Source organism: Sylvia atricapilla, chromosome 5, assembly GCF_009819655.1.
Source record: "Sylvia atricapilla isolate bSylAtr1 chromosome 5, bSylAtr1.pri, whole genome shotgun sequence".
Classification (NCBI taxonomy): Eukaryota; Metazoa; Chordata; class Aves; order Passeriformes; family Sylviidae; genus Sylvia; species Sylvia atricapilla.
In genome coordinates this window covers 54,935,281-54,950,767 of record NC_089144.1, presented here as the reverse complement: position 1 = coordinate 54,950,767, position 15,487 = coordinate 54,935,281, and the positions used below count along the sequence as shown (strand labels likewise).

Sequence of the window (15,487 nt, the reverse complement as noted above, 5' to 3'; positions counted from 1 at the left end):
CAACTCTGTGAAAGGTGCTCTGCTCCAAGGTATTCAGCCTGTGGTCACTTGTCAATCTACAGCAGCAGCAGCAATACCTACTCTGAGGCTGTAGCATACAGCCTGTCTTGAAATATTCTCTACTTCTTAGGAATTTTCTAACCACATTCCAATTTAATCACAGCTATCAGACTTGAAGGATTTACAGGATGTTTATAGACTGCGGTAGGCAGGAAGTCAGACTAGATGATCACAGTAGCCATATAATAGTAAAAAATTCAAAACAAGTTAGAAGCCAGAGATTGTGCATTTGTTTCAGAGACAATAGATCTTTTTCAGCTGCAGAGACTTTGGTAAAGGTAAAAGGAGAAGAATTTGGGTGGTGTCAGTTACTGGGAAATAAAGCCCCTCTGTTTTGCAGCAGAGCCACAGCCCTATTTACAACATGCCTTTCTAGAAGAGAGTTGCTGCCTCACAGCAAGCACAGCCCTGAGCCTGCTGCCAGGAGCTGGATGGAAAGGTTTATAGTATCCCAAATTGATTTTCAGTTTCTACCAGCTGTGCAGCAGTGCTCTTACACCAAACTCACACATACATCATCCCTAGTCAGCAGCAATATTATCTGTGCCAATGAGCCCAGTAAAATGAGAACACCTTAGCTTAGCATTTTGTCTTTGTATCACAACGTGTTGTCCCATGACTTCAGCTTTTCATTGTGGCATTCATCCATTCTGGTAGAGTCAAGCCTCATGAAAAGTTCCAAAGGGGCTGAGTGAAAAAAGTAAAATGTTATGTCTGTGTTTGGGAGGGAAAACTGGATAACACAGGTCAGGAACAATAGGTAAAAATCCCAAACTCTCTGCAGATCATCACTGCTCAAGGTTTCCATCCATTGTAATTCCAACCTCTCTCCTAGTGAGCTCAAGACCATTCAAAAGCAAACGGAATGAGAAGCCAGACAGTGAGATACAAACCTATTTCATGAACTTTTTGCATGCAATCCTGCACAAGAAGTACTGGTCCTTGCCTTCCTCTGAATCTTAAAAAAAAAAAACCAACCAAACAAACAAAAAACCAAAAACAAACAAAAAAACCAAACTAACAAAGACTGATTAGAATAATCAATAGCCTTGGAATAATTTGTACAGATGGAAATTAAGTAGACTAAGACTTTCCTTGACCTGACACCAGTACAAGGAGTTGTGCCAGGTTTACCAAACCTGGAGCAGCTTGCAAAGTGTGACTGGAAATAGACCAGCTGTTATTTCCTTCACTGCAAAACCCATAGAATCAAACAAACCTTTCAGCAAATCAGCCCGAGACAAACAAGAGATGGAAATTCTTCACAAACTGTAAGTGTGAAGCATCATTCCCTTGGAACATGACAGATTCAGAAGGTAATTGAACAACAAAGAGGTAACTGGTGGCTGTTAAACATAAAAGAACATAAGCTGCTGTCAGAATACTTAAATAACACTGCTGCAATGCTCAACTTACTCATCTTCAGCAACTTATTTTGACCACAGCTGGAGACAAGATGCAATATGTAGATACTCAGTCTGATTCAGTTCAGCTGTTCTTATGAGCAACTACCAGCTGGCTTGTCATCAGGCCTGCTTCAGTTTACAAAAGCTAGCTTTTGTATTTAGCTTTTTTTTAAAAAATATGGAGTATTGTAGATGTTTGCAGTAGTGGTCCTGTATCATGCACTTTGACAAGTAAAATGCAAGAGCAATGTGGCTTATTTAAGAATTTTAAGAACTGCCTCACAGCTAAAATAAACAAGGTCCTGCCAGAATAAGACAGGGCTCTGTGCTTTTAGAGAAACCAAGGACAAGGCACAAATGACAAACAGTTACTGACAGTTTGTAGATGTTACTCTAGGGGAGTATTAAGTGACTGAAATGAAAAATAATTTGTCCCAAGTTAACTGTTCTGTGCCCCAGTTAAGCAAAAGACAAATAGAAATCTGGAGTATCTCCAACAGGGAATACAGATTAAAATCCAGAGACAGGATTTTCTTTTCCAGTTTTGAATACTGTAACTCCCCGTGCCCTAGTTTTCACAACTCTGAAACAAGTGCATTCCATAGCATTTTGCAGTCTTGTGAGCTCAGCAAGAGGAGAGGTCCTATCTCCTTTTTCCCTGAGGGAAGCAAACAGCAAGTTAGAGAGCATCATACAAAAAGTGATTCCAGACAGGCAGGCCTGTGTATTTGTGTTCCAATAGCAGAAGTAAAGCTATTTCTCTCAGAAGAACATCAACTGCAACCTGAAACAAACGTGCTGTGCCTGTCAGACTGTGCTGTCCTACCTTCCACCAGCAAGATGCCAATTCCAAATATTTCTTGTATTCTCCTCTACCACACAAAAAAACCCTTGTAGGAACATTATCTTGCCTTCTCTAATGAGATCGATAATTGCTGATTTTCCTTGCCTGTTTTTCCTGATAAATCAGCTAATCGTTTTTTTGTTACCATGTAAATGATCTGTCAGGTGAGAGCCATTTTCTTTTAAACATGAAATAAAGGCCTGCTAATCTGGTGTCATCTGGAGCAGTGAGTGCAACTGGAAGTGAAACAGATTTTGTGCAAGTACTCATTTTACCAGTTCCAAGGACATTTTTTTTTTCTGTTAGCTGCTCTTATTCTTTCCTTGTAGACTGGAAACCCTCTTCCCCAGAGTGTGCTACAGTGTCACACTAGCTCAGCTGCTGCAGCAGTGTCCCCAGAATGTCTAGGAAGAGGCTGACAAGGCGGAGCTGAACTGCCAAGTTCTTAATTTAAGAACACAAAACAAAACACAACCAACTTTTCATTGGAAGAGCTACAAGACTCTATTTGTCCTTAAAAATGTCTTTGATCAGAAACCCAGAGATCTGTCAAATCACAACACAAAAACAAATGCTGTGAACAGTTTCAGCAGGAAGAGCTCAGTTAGCAGGAATGCTGAGCTCCGGATATGGAACTCTTTGATCTTTCCACTTTACCTTTTAGGAGATGAAAAGAAATCTTTGCTCTTGTATGCAGAGAGTATGGCACAAACATGGGGGTACAACAGACTGTATTTTACTGTAACAATTCCTGGATCAACCTAGACTAAAGGACAACTGCCTCTTCCTCTATCTCAGCCTTAATTACATCTACCCTTGGAGAAGCAATCCAAAACCATTTAGGGTGACAGGATTCCCTGTCACTCCCTTCCCATGCTTCTTGACAACAGCCTGCCTTCTGTTCAAGCTTGTGCATCATCACCCCTGCACTCGGGTGCTTCTCTATTTTCCCTTTATTGCCACTCTGATACTTCACCAAGATCCAAAGCCCTCTGCTGGCTAAGTGCTGCACTGTGTCCCAGAACGACCCTTTCCAAATTCCTTCCCACTAAGTCATCCAGTGAAATACAGAGAGCGCCTGTTACAATGCCACTCCACCCCAAGTGCTCGCTGCTCTCCCTTCGGCTGTGCAGCAGTCTGTCTTCCAAGCTGTCTCCAGGAAAATTCCTACTTCCAGAATGGAAAATTTCAGGCACAAACTTTATGAAAGTTACAGTGAAATGAAAACAGAGGAAGCTAACAGAACCTGATGTACTATTTTGGAAACCCTGACCCTCAATGTAACTTCTTGCCAGAACACATTTGTCACAAAAATGTTATTTGCAAGCAAGTCAACATTGCCCCGAACAGTTTTCTGTCACAGCTCAGACTGAGCAAAGAACATCAGCTCTTCTGGCTCTTTTAGATGCCTAAGGGCTTTTGTTTATCACATTAGAGATTCCCAAAAACACTCGCAGAGCTGAAGCTTTCTGTACGTGCTTTTAAGCCCAGAATTTAAAGTGATTTATAATCAATTTATATTAAAAGAATCAGCATTAGAGAAGCATATTGCTTCAAGTCAGACACTGATTCTCTCCTCCTCAGATTTTAAGCTAATCTTGTCTGCCCAGGTTATTGTTAATTATTGTGACCAAAAACATGTTGCATGCTAATTCTGGTCTCAGCATTACTGGAAAGATGTTTAAAAAGAATTTTACATTTTTTCTTTGTAATAAATACTAGCCATTACATTGAGAAAGCAGATTATTTTTTGTAGTTTCCAATTAGTATGACTCCTTAGTCAGACTCCTTTTGATCAAAACCAGGAAACAAACCACTTATTTCACAAATACTTTGCTATCAACTTGCCTTCATGTTGCATTTTAATCTGGCAAAGTTCACTTTAAGGTTTGCTACACAGTTATGAAATTACAGTCCTACATTTACCATTTAGATTGGTTATGCATTAACAGCCCTGGTATCTCCCTTTTTCCATCTGTTCACAGGGAACCTCCTATAAGCTGCCAGGTCTACACAACCTCCTCAGAGAGACCACTCACATCCCAGATCTACTAAGACATCTAAAAAACTCTCACAGGAATATGCAGGAAATCAGCATATTCAACCCAACATTAACCACTGCCCAAACAATTTTGTGAACAGTCTTGAGCAGCTCTCAGATGGCAACAGCTTTAAAACCACTATATGCAAGTACTGTGAAAACAAAGGGACAAACACACCTCACAAACCACAAGTTCATTATCAGCCTATTTTTCTGTGTTCCCTGAACAAAGCATTTTCTGATCTGCTAGCTCAATGACAGGATTCTCTTAGAAAGCCACTTTCACTGTATTTGCCAATGGTATCTTGTACAAGCACAGAATTCCTGCCTGCATCATGTGCTCCCTGCTGGACAGGGCAAGTTTTCTACTGCTTATTAAAGCAATCCCATAGGATGCTGTGCAGGCTTCAAGTCTTCAGTGGAATAAGTTTTCTACTAGCAAAAGTGTACTATCAGCTCAGTAAAATAAAAACTGCATTAAAACATGACTGTATTGGTTGTCAGAACCAAAACAGTTCTATTTAAGGAGGCAAAAACAGATTAATTGGCCACAAGTTCAACCATGAGAACAGCAGGCAGCTCCCAGGGAACACATAAGAAGTCAACATCAACAGATGATCTTTTGGGGATGGTAATTTTCCTTGCTTTTGTGTGATCTCTAGAGACAGCTGATATTATACAGCTGCTCCAGCATTACCACCATTAGAGCACTGCTGAAATAACCATCTCATTACACACAGTAATGAAACTGTATTTTATTACAAGCAAAACAGCTTTTAGATCAACAAGAAACCAGGATCTATACACTTTTCAAAGAGCTACCCATGTAGAAATAACTTAGAAATCAACTTGTACTTCCAATCAGAGGGAAAAAGAAGGTATGGAGTGTTACAAAGAAACAAAATCAACCCCAAAAGTAATCAGAAAAAAAAATCCCAAAACACCAGACCTCATTATCCAATATCTGCCAATATCCTGGTCCTTCCAGACAACAATAGTCACTAGCTCCAAATCACAGTATTCCAAAATAAAAGTGACTGCGTGTTCAAACTTGCTCAATGCTTTCTGCTTACCAATTCCAGACTTGCTGTTTGGTAAGGAAATCTACCAGTCCACACAGTGTGCTCTTCAGAACCATTTCAGCATTTCCTTCTTCCAAAAAAGAAAACAGCACAAAGGCACGGAGTACATATACTGCATCTTTGTGGGGAAAAAAGGAGGAAAAAAAATGGGAGTGTGGAGGGGTGTCTGATGCAGCTACACAGACAACTGATAGGCAACAGCAGAAGCATAGCTGGGAAGTCTGGAGAAAGGCAGGAAACCATCTTCAGTATTCTGCATTGAAAGGGTAGCCCTTGTGAGTTTTGCACCTGGAGGAAATCAAAAAGCAAAGATTATCTGAGGTCCCAAAGACATTGTCTGCAGCTGTAACCACTTTAAAGAACCACCAAGGGAAGAGATTAACTGTACAAAAGCAAAGTCTGTCTCTCTTTTCCATGGTGACATGCTGGCATTTCTGAACAAAAAGATTCTGAGTGCCTTCTGGTGTTTGGGTGATGGGACCTAGAGGTGCTTTGTAGACAACTAAGTCAAGGTTTTGCTGTTTACTGACAGGGGGAACTTTTGTGCAGCCTTCCAAAAAAGACTTCATTTCTGGATCTACACTTCCAAGTTGCAAATCCTCATGTTATATTTTGAATGTTCATCTACCTTCCCAACAACTCCTGAAGAACACACAGATTTTGTAACGTTCTTAAGAGTGACAAGGAAGAAAGACAAAACATCACAAGCAAAGCTAATCAAGATTTTAAGCCTGCATCATGTTCATTCCTCCAATACAAACAACAACAACAACAACGAATAAGCAGTCTTCTATTGCAATTCTAGCTCAAAGAGTTTCTTGGCAACTGAACTGAAAATGAAGTTTGCTCAATGCTCATCATGCTTTGGTTCATAAAATGAACACTTTTAAAAAATCTTACTCTGGAAAGTTATTTTTAAAGATGACCCCTTTGAAAATTGAGTTTGCATACCCTAAATTTCAGTCAAGACTACCATCTGTAACTTCATTTACTGAACTATGTGATAACTTAATAGCTTAAAGAAAAGGAAGTGCCACTTACATCATCATTTCACAGGCCCTCCAGTTTCTATTAAAGCTGAGAATAGTTGCCATCTCCTCTTTAGTCAATTCAAAGTCAAACACCTAACAGGAGAAAAAGCCAGAAATCACCTCTTTGAACAAATCAGTGTTTGTAAGCAAATAAAACAAAATAAGAAAAAACCCCACAGAATTAAAGAACAAGTCCACAGTGTAGGGTTCTTGTTGGAAGTGACTGCTTCATGAAGGGAAAGGACAAAGACACAACTCTCTGGATTACTGGGCCTCCAGGTGGAGTGGGAGAGGAAGGGGTGAGCAGGGAGAGTCAGGAATTACAGAACCTCAAGTTTCAGTTACACATGCCAGATGTTTTAAGAACTTTGGGGGGCATTGTGTAGCAGAATGCCTCCATCTTCCATTAGTGAAGGATGCATCTTTCTGGGCTATGCCAAAGTAGTAGCTGCAAGACCTCCATATTGCACCTAAAGCCACTGAGTGTTTGGAAGCAAAATCCCAACACTGGGTCCAGTCCAGGACCACTGAAAAAAGATCAGCAATGTGGTTTGTGGACACCAGGACTATTTCCTTAAAAGTGCTTGCTTTACAGAAGTCTTTTGGGGCATGCTACTGCACTCAGGCCCCAAGTGAGCTGTCCAATGACTCACTCACATGACACAGGACAGAAAGAACCACAATGTGACTGCTCATATTATCGGGATATAGTGTTTCCCAAAGCTTTGGTCACTCTTGCTCTCTCATTGTGATCTTAAATTCAGCCCTCAAGTGACTGTAGGTAAACACATGGAGAAAAAGCCCAGTCCTCTTGTCAGAAGAGCACCTGGGAAGGGTGGGAAAAGATCACTGCTTGCTGTGCAGGGAGAAGCCAAGCCATGTCCCTGGACATGCCATGCACCCAGCTCACTCCCAATGCCTCACCTGGAAGTTCTCCACAATGCGCTGTGGGGTGACGGATTTGGGGATCACAATCACGTTTCTCTGGATGTGGAACCGAATGAGAACCTGCAAGAGGCACATCACTACATCAGACAGGGGGTGGCTCTTGCTCTGTGGCAAGCAGGGCCTGTTTAGCAGTTACAGCAGAATTAACCCATTCTTTGGTGCTCCTCTTCAAATGATACCTGAATTCTAAACAGCACCTCCTGAAGTGCACATAGGAGTAGTGGAATCCCACAAGGCCTCCTTTCTCCTCTCCCCAGCAATTTAGTGACACTCAATTTCTTGCCTGCTCACCCAGATTTTGAGTAGGCTATTCATATGTTCCCTTCTTTGCAACAGCATTTGAGATGGGAAGACAAACATGGCAGCATCTGAAGTTGGATCAAGAAAATGTTTGTGATGATCAGAGCACCCTTGCAACCAAGGAAGGCCACATAAGGAACAAACCTGAATTGCTACCTAACACCACAGGTGACAGGGAATGAAGAGACAGCCTGTCCTTTACACTGTCATTAGCTGTCCTTGATGCTTGGCTACAGGAAGGGGTACTCTGCCACCTACCCACCTGTGCTGAGGTTTTGTTGTGCTTGGCAGCAATCTCTTTGATCTTGGGGTCATCCAGAAGGGAAGGATCCTCAGGTTTAGCCCTACACAGAGAAAACAAATCAGTGGCAAGAAACCTCCACAGGTCCAGTGTTGTAAAGATCTGTATCTGGATGAAAAATGAATGCTGCACATGTAGTCTCAGCACTTGCAAAATAATCCACACCAGCTCCTCGGCAAAGCAGTCTTACCATGGTCTGTCAGGAGAGCCAAGGGGGCTGTATGCTGTCACAGAAATCCCTTTGGAATGGCAGTACTTGATCAGCTTCTCCTGGGTAAGGTATGGATGACACTCCACCTGCCAACATAAAAGGATAGAGATTGACAGTGACCTAACTGCTTTAACACGTTCCAGGGATTAGTTTTTAAATCAAAGGCTGATTTTGACTCAGTAGTCTCTAAGCAATATTATACATTCTTTATTTTCTCTATGCCCCACCCCCTTTCTACTCTTTGTAGTAGCACTCCTTGCAGTGAAGGGTCCAAGGAATGTGACAAAACTCCTTAAAATTTTGCTGTTCCAGATCGTCTCCAGCATATGGGTGACCAGCTACACGATTGCTTCAATGGGACAGTAAAATGCACACCGAGGAGCACTGTAATCATAGCAAGAGGCGTGCAGACCAGGAAAGCACAAAGTTCACTTTTCACCCCTAATTAAACATGCCATAATATTTCTTTACAGCTACCACATTTACCTCAAGGTCAGCATTGATTTATTAATCTTTATTTGCTTTGTATCAATACTCACACTAAACACCTCTAGCCTGAAAATGTTAAGAATGGTTGCCTGCTACAGATTTTAGACCTTCAGCCCACTGCCCATTACAGACCTTTTATGAACACACATGCCCTCAGCATGAACTTCCTTAAGAATAGCTGGAAAATGGAATACAGATTCCTCCACAATGGATCTGTGTTCTGGCACGCAAATACAGAGATATGGAGTATGGACCAGGAACTGTTCACGTGTCAGGAGGCAGTGAATGAGCATGAATATTTGATACTCTGCACGGAGGGACTTTCAGGATAGTTGCACACCAGGGAGCAGTACTTTTCTTTCAGCAGGCAGCAGCAAGAACCCTTTGGACTACACTGCCATTTGACCTCCTGCAGCTGCACTCTGAGGGCAGTCCCTGGAAACTTGTGCTGCTGGCAGGTGGAGCAAGGGAGTGCAAAACATGGAATCAGTTTACAGCCTCGAGCACTTTATTTATGGTTCTAGCTGCCTGCTGTTATCAGAGGCCTGCATGCCTGTTTCCCCTCTGAGACATGCTGGAATATTAAACAGAACAGAGAGCTCCATTTTTAGGACATATTATACATATTTGCTTTGCTTCAGCAGTTGCAGAAGACAAGCTATTTAAGAGTAACAGAACATCTAGTTTTCTCAACTATTTGGTAGGTAGAATTTGTGCAACATAAGCAAGGCACAGTCATCCTCACCTGTCCACTGGCACTCAAGTTGAAAATTTAAATTAAGTACTAGCATCACTGATAAGTAATTACTACATTGCCAAATTAATTTCTCACTACCATTGAAACCAACACACAGCCTGGCTGCCTTCAAATAAAAAATGGGAATGACATGAAAGACAGTGGATTACATGTGAAATAACCTGCACAGAGAAAGTGTTTTCAGGAAGCACTCTCACTATTAGCCCAACTGGTAAGTGTTAGTAACAGCAAGCTTTCAGGCTTGCAAGCATTTCTTTAGAAGCAGTAGTTTATGGACAGGGAGCAAAGACCCAATGCTTTGTGCTAAACTTGATTGTAGTCAATCATCTAGAGCTTGGGAGTATTTACAAATGTCAGAGATCCTTGATCAGTGAACCCTGTGCCAGAGATAAGGGTAATTATATAGTGATAGTGGCAATGAGGTGTGGCAGTTATAATAAAAATTGTGAAATGTATAAAACTTACACTAAGTTTTCTGAAAGTGCTTTGGGGCTCAATCTCAAGATACCGCAATAAATGACCCAGTTTCACCAATCCAGAATCAATAATTGACCAGAGTCCTTCAAATGACATAAGAGTCAAGGTCAAGACCAGACAGACCCCACAGGGGTCTATCCTGGGACTTGTCCTCTTCAACAACCTGTGCCAGTCTATAATCATGTCAATCTTTAAGGTGATGCCAAACTGTGGAACAACCAGCCAACATACTCAATGGCAGGACTACCACTTCAGAGGGACCCATTCAGGCAGAAAAAAAAAACCCTGAAGGAATTCAACAAGGCTGCACAAAAAGCCATGCACCTGGGAAGGAAAAGCCCCTGGCAACAGCACAGGCTGGAACCTGTAAAACAGCTATGCTAGAAAGGACCTGGGGGCTCATAACAGACTGAGCAGGACATGAACCAGCAGTGAGCCCTGGCAGCAGGGACACAGCCAGTAAACTGTGAGAAGTGATCATTTGCCTCTACTCATCCTTGCCGGACCACCTTCATAATACTGTGTCCAGTATTCCTCTTCCCAGCTCCCTTCAGTAGCAGAAATATTGACAGACTGCCATCAGCTCAGCAGAGAAACCCCAGGATGGGTAGGGGGCTGGAGAACCTGTTCTACTGGAAAAGGCTGAGGGAGCCAGGCTTGTGGTGCCTGGGGAAGGGAAGGCTTCAGGCCTCCTACAGAAGCAGCTTTTCAGTACCTAGAAGAAGGTACATTCAAAGACAAGCCAAGCTCTTTAGTGGTGCTTGGAGGAAGGCAACAGATGCAAGCTGAAAGCAAGAGAGGTTGAGACTGGATGCAGGAGAACTCCCCCTCCCTTTCCCTGCCATACACTCGAGGGGGTCATGGAGCAGAGACAACTGCCCAGGGAGGCTGTGCTCTCCAGCCTTACAAGTTTTCATGATGGATAAAGCCCTGGACAACCTGGCCTGATCTCAGGGCTGATGCTCCTCTGAGCAGATCATCTTCCAAGGTCTCCTGCCATCTGAATTTTCCTAAGATTTCATTCAAGTGCTGTCTATAAAACTTCTACTCTATCACCTGCCCTGCAACTAACCTTCCCCCTAACCCTCTCTAAGTCTTGAGTCCATAAAACATGCTCCTGATCAATTCCCACAGTCATCTGCAACAGAAATTGGCTTCTCCACAGAATTGTCATGAAAAGATCATCTAATTATCTATATATACATACACCAAGTCTTACTCTACTGCAAGGAAGTTTTTAGAGCTCATCTGAGTTCCCCCTCCCTTCTTCCTACCAGAAGGGATTCTGGAGCTGCTCATTGCCAGATTTCCAAGCAGGAGCACAGAGCTCATAAAAAAACAGCACCCTGGCATCCAAAAGCAGCTGGAGAGTTAGACTGAAGAATATGTAGTGTCTACTCCAGTCTCTTTTTCTATTACCTTATTTCAAAGTAAGATCTTTGTCATTTTCTTAAAAAAAAACCCACAACAAATGACCACACAAAAAAGACCACCACCAAACATTTGCCTCTGCCACTTTACAGCTCACCTGATTAGTTGCAGGTTTGTACTTCAGTCCTGGCTTGTTCAAGATTCTTTCAATCTGCTCATGGTTGAAGTTGGAGACACCGATGGCTTTTACCAGGCCAGCATCCACCAGCTCTTCCATGGCCTGGCAGAAAGCAGCACAAAGTCAGCACCTAACACACAAAGGAAGGGCCCGAAGAGCACATGCTTCCTGACATAGCTTGTTTCCTCCATAAGAAACCTAAAATAGGTCTCTAGATTTTCAGAGTTCAAGTTTGAGGGGAAAAAAATCTCAGAGCACTGGTGTATATATGCCATGCCTCCCACACTTGAAGGACTCATTTTTTGAGATTATGGAGATTCACAGCAAGTCAGAAGTGGAAAAGGATTAATTGATTCACAATCATTTGGTATTGTACCAGTGAGTCCTTCCAAGTAATTCTAACTATATGAGACTGTCTTCTGCTCTCAGCAGTCTGATGCCCTCATTACCTTCACCAGTCTAAACTTTCTCCTGCTGTGGCTGAACTTACCTCCCATGTCTCTAGAATATCAGTGTTGCTGGGGATAGCAATGCCTTTGTCATCTACAGGGAACAGGTCTTCTCCTGCCTGTCAGTGAGAGAGAAATTGTGTGAAACACATGTTATTGGGAGGTTGGGTTAACACCAGCTGAAGACCATGATCCTATAAACTCTTATTACAGGACAAACTAATCCTTATTATCATACTAATTATCTACATATGTATTAGACACTAATACTCACTATCTATAGGCTTCAGTCTTTTGTTTTCACATGGTATTATGGTGGTTTTTTGCCTACAGACAACCCAGTAAGGACAGATACTTCTGATGGACACCGTGTCCCCCCAGCTCATCAAAATCCGTATGGTAAACTTAAGTCTCTACTTGTAAGACAAAGTAGAATTATAGCCAGTTTACAAAAATACAAAGTTGTTACCTGCTCATAATGAGCTGTTTCAGCGAAATGCATAATAAGGACCCTCTTAGGACTTGGAATATGCTCACCTTATACTAGACCAGCTTTCCTGACAGGTCTTTCATGGAGAGTCTCATTGTTTAAGCTGCTGGCATAGGGAAGGCTAGAACACCCTGTGTCCCAGTTAGAACTATCTGCCAGGTTATCAGCTCCATTTAAAACCAGTTATTTTCTACTCACTCATTATTTACACCACAACACATTTTCACTTTGATAGTTCTGTCTGTGTGAAACTAATTTTAAAAATACAGATGTTATAAAGAATAGTTTATCTTGGTAGCAAGAGGTTGAAAGAAAATTTTGATTGAGCTCTCACTGAAAGCCTAAAGCTTGGACATACTCAGACTGAGGTATCAGTTCCTTTGCATGCAGTCAGTAGAAAAGTTAGGAACTAAAAAGTTTAACTCTAGAGCCTGTGGAAAGCTAAAGCTCCTACAGCAAAGGCCAATTCAAGCTGGATTGTACTTAACGATTCAGTGATTGAAGACAGAAATTAAAGACAAGCAGTATCTTATCCTGTGATTCTGTAATATGCAGAGGAAAAGAACTTCTGTCAGACAGCAAAGCATAGCCCTCTTCCCACAAAGGAGGAACCACACTGAGCATAACTTTGGATTTGTAGAAGACAACACATACAACAATCCAAAGGAAAGAAATATAACTTCTGCTTCCAGCAGGGAAACCCATCCCTAGGGTGCAAGCTCTGCCTCTTCAACGACCAAAAGGGCAGCAGATACATGCAATGCAAGCAGGGATCTCAAAAGTAAAAATCAACAGCGCGGCTCACATGGCCACAGTAAAGCTGAGCACCAGAGCAGTTACACAATACACATAGAATGATCTGTGCAAGTGACGAGATTACTGGGCTATAAAACCACATAGCTCTTCATAATTGCCACTCACAGAAAAAGTCAAGGGCACTGCTGCTACTGTACCTTCAAACCAAGAGGCCAGTGGATGAGGTACAGATCCAGGTAATCCAGTTTCAGGTCTGCGAGAGTCTTCTGGCAGGCTCCCTTCACCAGAGCCTTCTCATGAAATGTGCACCACAGCTGGAGACAAAAAGCCAAAGCACATTGGGACCTCTTGGGTTAACGTTCTTGGAACTCTTCTGTATTGTTCAGCAGAGTGCCTGTCCCCTTGGGAAAGTGATGTGAAACCAGGTCATCCTACAGTTCTTCAAGTGGGGCTTGTGAGCAGGACTGGCCCGTGACACTGGGCAATGTGTGCAGTGGCAGCACACTGACTGACTGCACGGTGTCCTGGCAGACAGCAGAAGTAGTCTAGTTTCACTTATTAAGACTTAAGCTGAAAGCATCACCCAAATTTGTGCTAGGGATCCTGCATAATTCTCAGTACAGGAGGACGAGGTAAAGTAGGAATCTCGGGAACGGCTTAAGTGATGCTCTGAATTGTTCCACGCTGCACAACAGAGTAGCTAAGTAAAGAACTTGGGGGTTACTTTAAAATAAAAAGGTAGCCCCTGGTATATCTTGTATCACCAGACCCTTACCTTACTGACGATGAAGAGATCCTCTCGTTTCACAACACCTTCCTTGATTTTCTTCTGGATCCCTTCTCCAACTTCGTTTTCATTCTGGTACACAAAGGCACCGTCGAAGTGGCGGTACCCGGCATCGATGGCAGCCATCACCGCGGCTGTCACCTTACCTGGAGGGGACTGAAAAAAGCGATGGCAAAAATAAAGCTCTCATCAACACAGCATTGAACACCTTTCTCAAGCCCAGACAAAACTAAGCAACCCACCACATGCAAAGCAAACCCCAATTAAATAAAGCCAAATCCCGGCGGCGGCCCCGCAGCATGTCGGCAGCGCTGCAGGGCCCGGGCCGCGCTCCTCCTTCCCCCCGTCCCCATCGCCCGCACGCCGCCAGCCCCAGGGAGCGCGTCCCGGTACCTTCCATGTGCCCAGCCCCACGATGGGCATCTTGGCCCCAGTGTAGAGCTGCACGTAATTCGCCATGGCCACTCCGACAGCAGCGCCGCGGCCGCGGCCGAGCCCCGCGCCTTTAATAGCGATGGCGGCCGGGCCCGCCCCGCCCAGCGCGGCGCGGGGTGTGCCCCAGCCCGGGGCCGCTGCCGGGGCACGGAGGGGCCGCGGCTGGACATCCCTGCCGGGGGCTGGGCCGCGGCCCCGGGCTGTGTCAGCGCACACGGGGCTCGCAGCTCTGCCGTGCCCCGGAGCCTCATCCCCGGGGCGGGAGTGACAGAGTGGGACGGGGCTGTGTCCCCGCGGCCCGAGAGCTGTGTGTGCCTCAGGCAGGGAAGCGCGGAGCCCCGTGTCCCCGCCACAGGGGTGCTGGCCCGGGCTGCTCCCCCTTGCCGGAGTCTTGTGGCCCTGGGTGCTGGTACAGCGACACGACAGCAGAAACCTCGGTGTGCCTGGCCTCTGAGAGCCGGGAGAAGCTGTTCCTGCGCCAAGTGGGACAAACGCAGCTTCCACTGCGAGCTGTGGCTTTTTAGGAGTAATTCAGGACAGAGTGCATCTGAAATAAATCCCAGGTTTATTTTGAATTTTAGAAGAGATTTTTTTGAAAGTGTTTTGAAAGTCTCAGAAGAGGAGCGGTGACTTTTTAATGAGTGGCATAAAGATCATATTGTCCTTCTGTCTTTAAGGGAGTGCTGAGGACATTGCAGAATAAAATGCACGATTGTAATCAAACTCGGTAGTGGCCAGCAGTCTCACATCAGAAACTGGCTTTGATGCTTTTGCAGACAAGCATTTGCTGTTCTGCTGAAGACGTCACAGCGCAGTGGAAAAAAACCAGACTTGCCTGGGAGGCTTTGCTGCTTATTCATATGTGGAGAGTTTCTTCAGGAACAAGTGTTTGCTCTGGGTGCCTCTCCCTGCTCTTTGCAGCTTCATATTTTTTGCTCCATTTAGCTAAGGACAGCAAGGTAATTGGTTTTTTCCTCTTTAATGTTCCTCCTCTTCTGTATCAGCACCATCAGGCATCCCTGGCAGGATGTGATGTGCTTTCACTTGGATCACAAAACCTTTACACAACTTGGT

At 43.8% G+C, this 15,487-nt stretch overlaps 1 protein-coding gene across 1 annotated transcript; it reads right to left on the bottom strand.

Annotated features, from left to right (window-relative positions):
• Nucleotides 1-5,091: 5,091 nt before the first annotated feature.
• On the bottom strand, nt 5,092-14,505 carry LOC136361552 (aldo-keto reductase family 1 member B1-like). Its single transcript, XM_066319563.1, has 10 exons — nt 14,372-14,505; nt 13,967-14,134; nt 13,389-13,505; nt 11,987-12,064; nt 11,476-11,598; nt 8,204-8,310; nt 7,975-8,056; nt 7,389-7,472; nt 6,475-6,557; nt 5,092-5,721 (listed from the first exon to the last, which is right to left on the bottom strand). Exons 1-10 carry the CDS (start codon nt 14,435-14,437, stop codon nt 5,679-5,681), a joined length of 951 nt encoding a protein of 316 aa, XP_066175660.1. The 5' UTR covers nt 14,438-14,505; the 3' UTR covers nt 5,092-5,678.
• Nucleotides 14,506-15,487: the final 982 nt, after the last annotated feature.

Coding starts and splice junctions, on each gene's coding strand:
- LOC136361552 (XM_066319563.1), bottom strand. CDS start 14,437: ATGGCGAATTACGTGCAGCTCTACACTGGGGCCAAGATGCCCATCGTG. Junction 14,135..14,371: donor TGGGGCTGGGCACATGGAAG/GTACCGGGACGC, acceptor CGCTTTTTTCAG/TCCCCTCCAGGTAAGGTGAC. Junction 8,311..11,475: donor ACAAACCTGCAACTAATCAG/GTGAGCTGTAAA, acceptor TTATGTTGGCAG/GTGGAGTGTCATCCATACCT.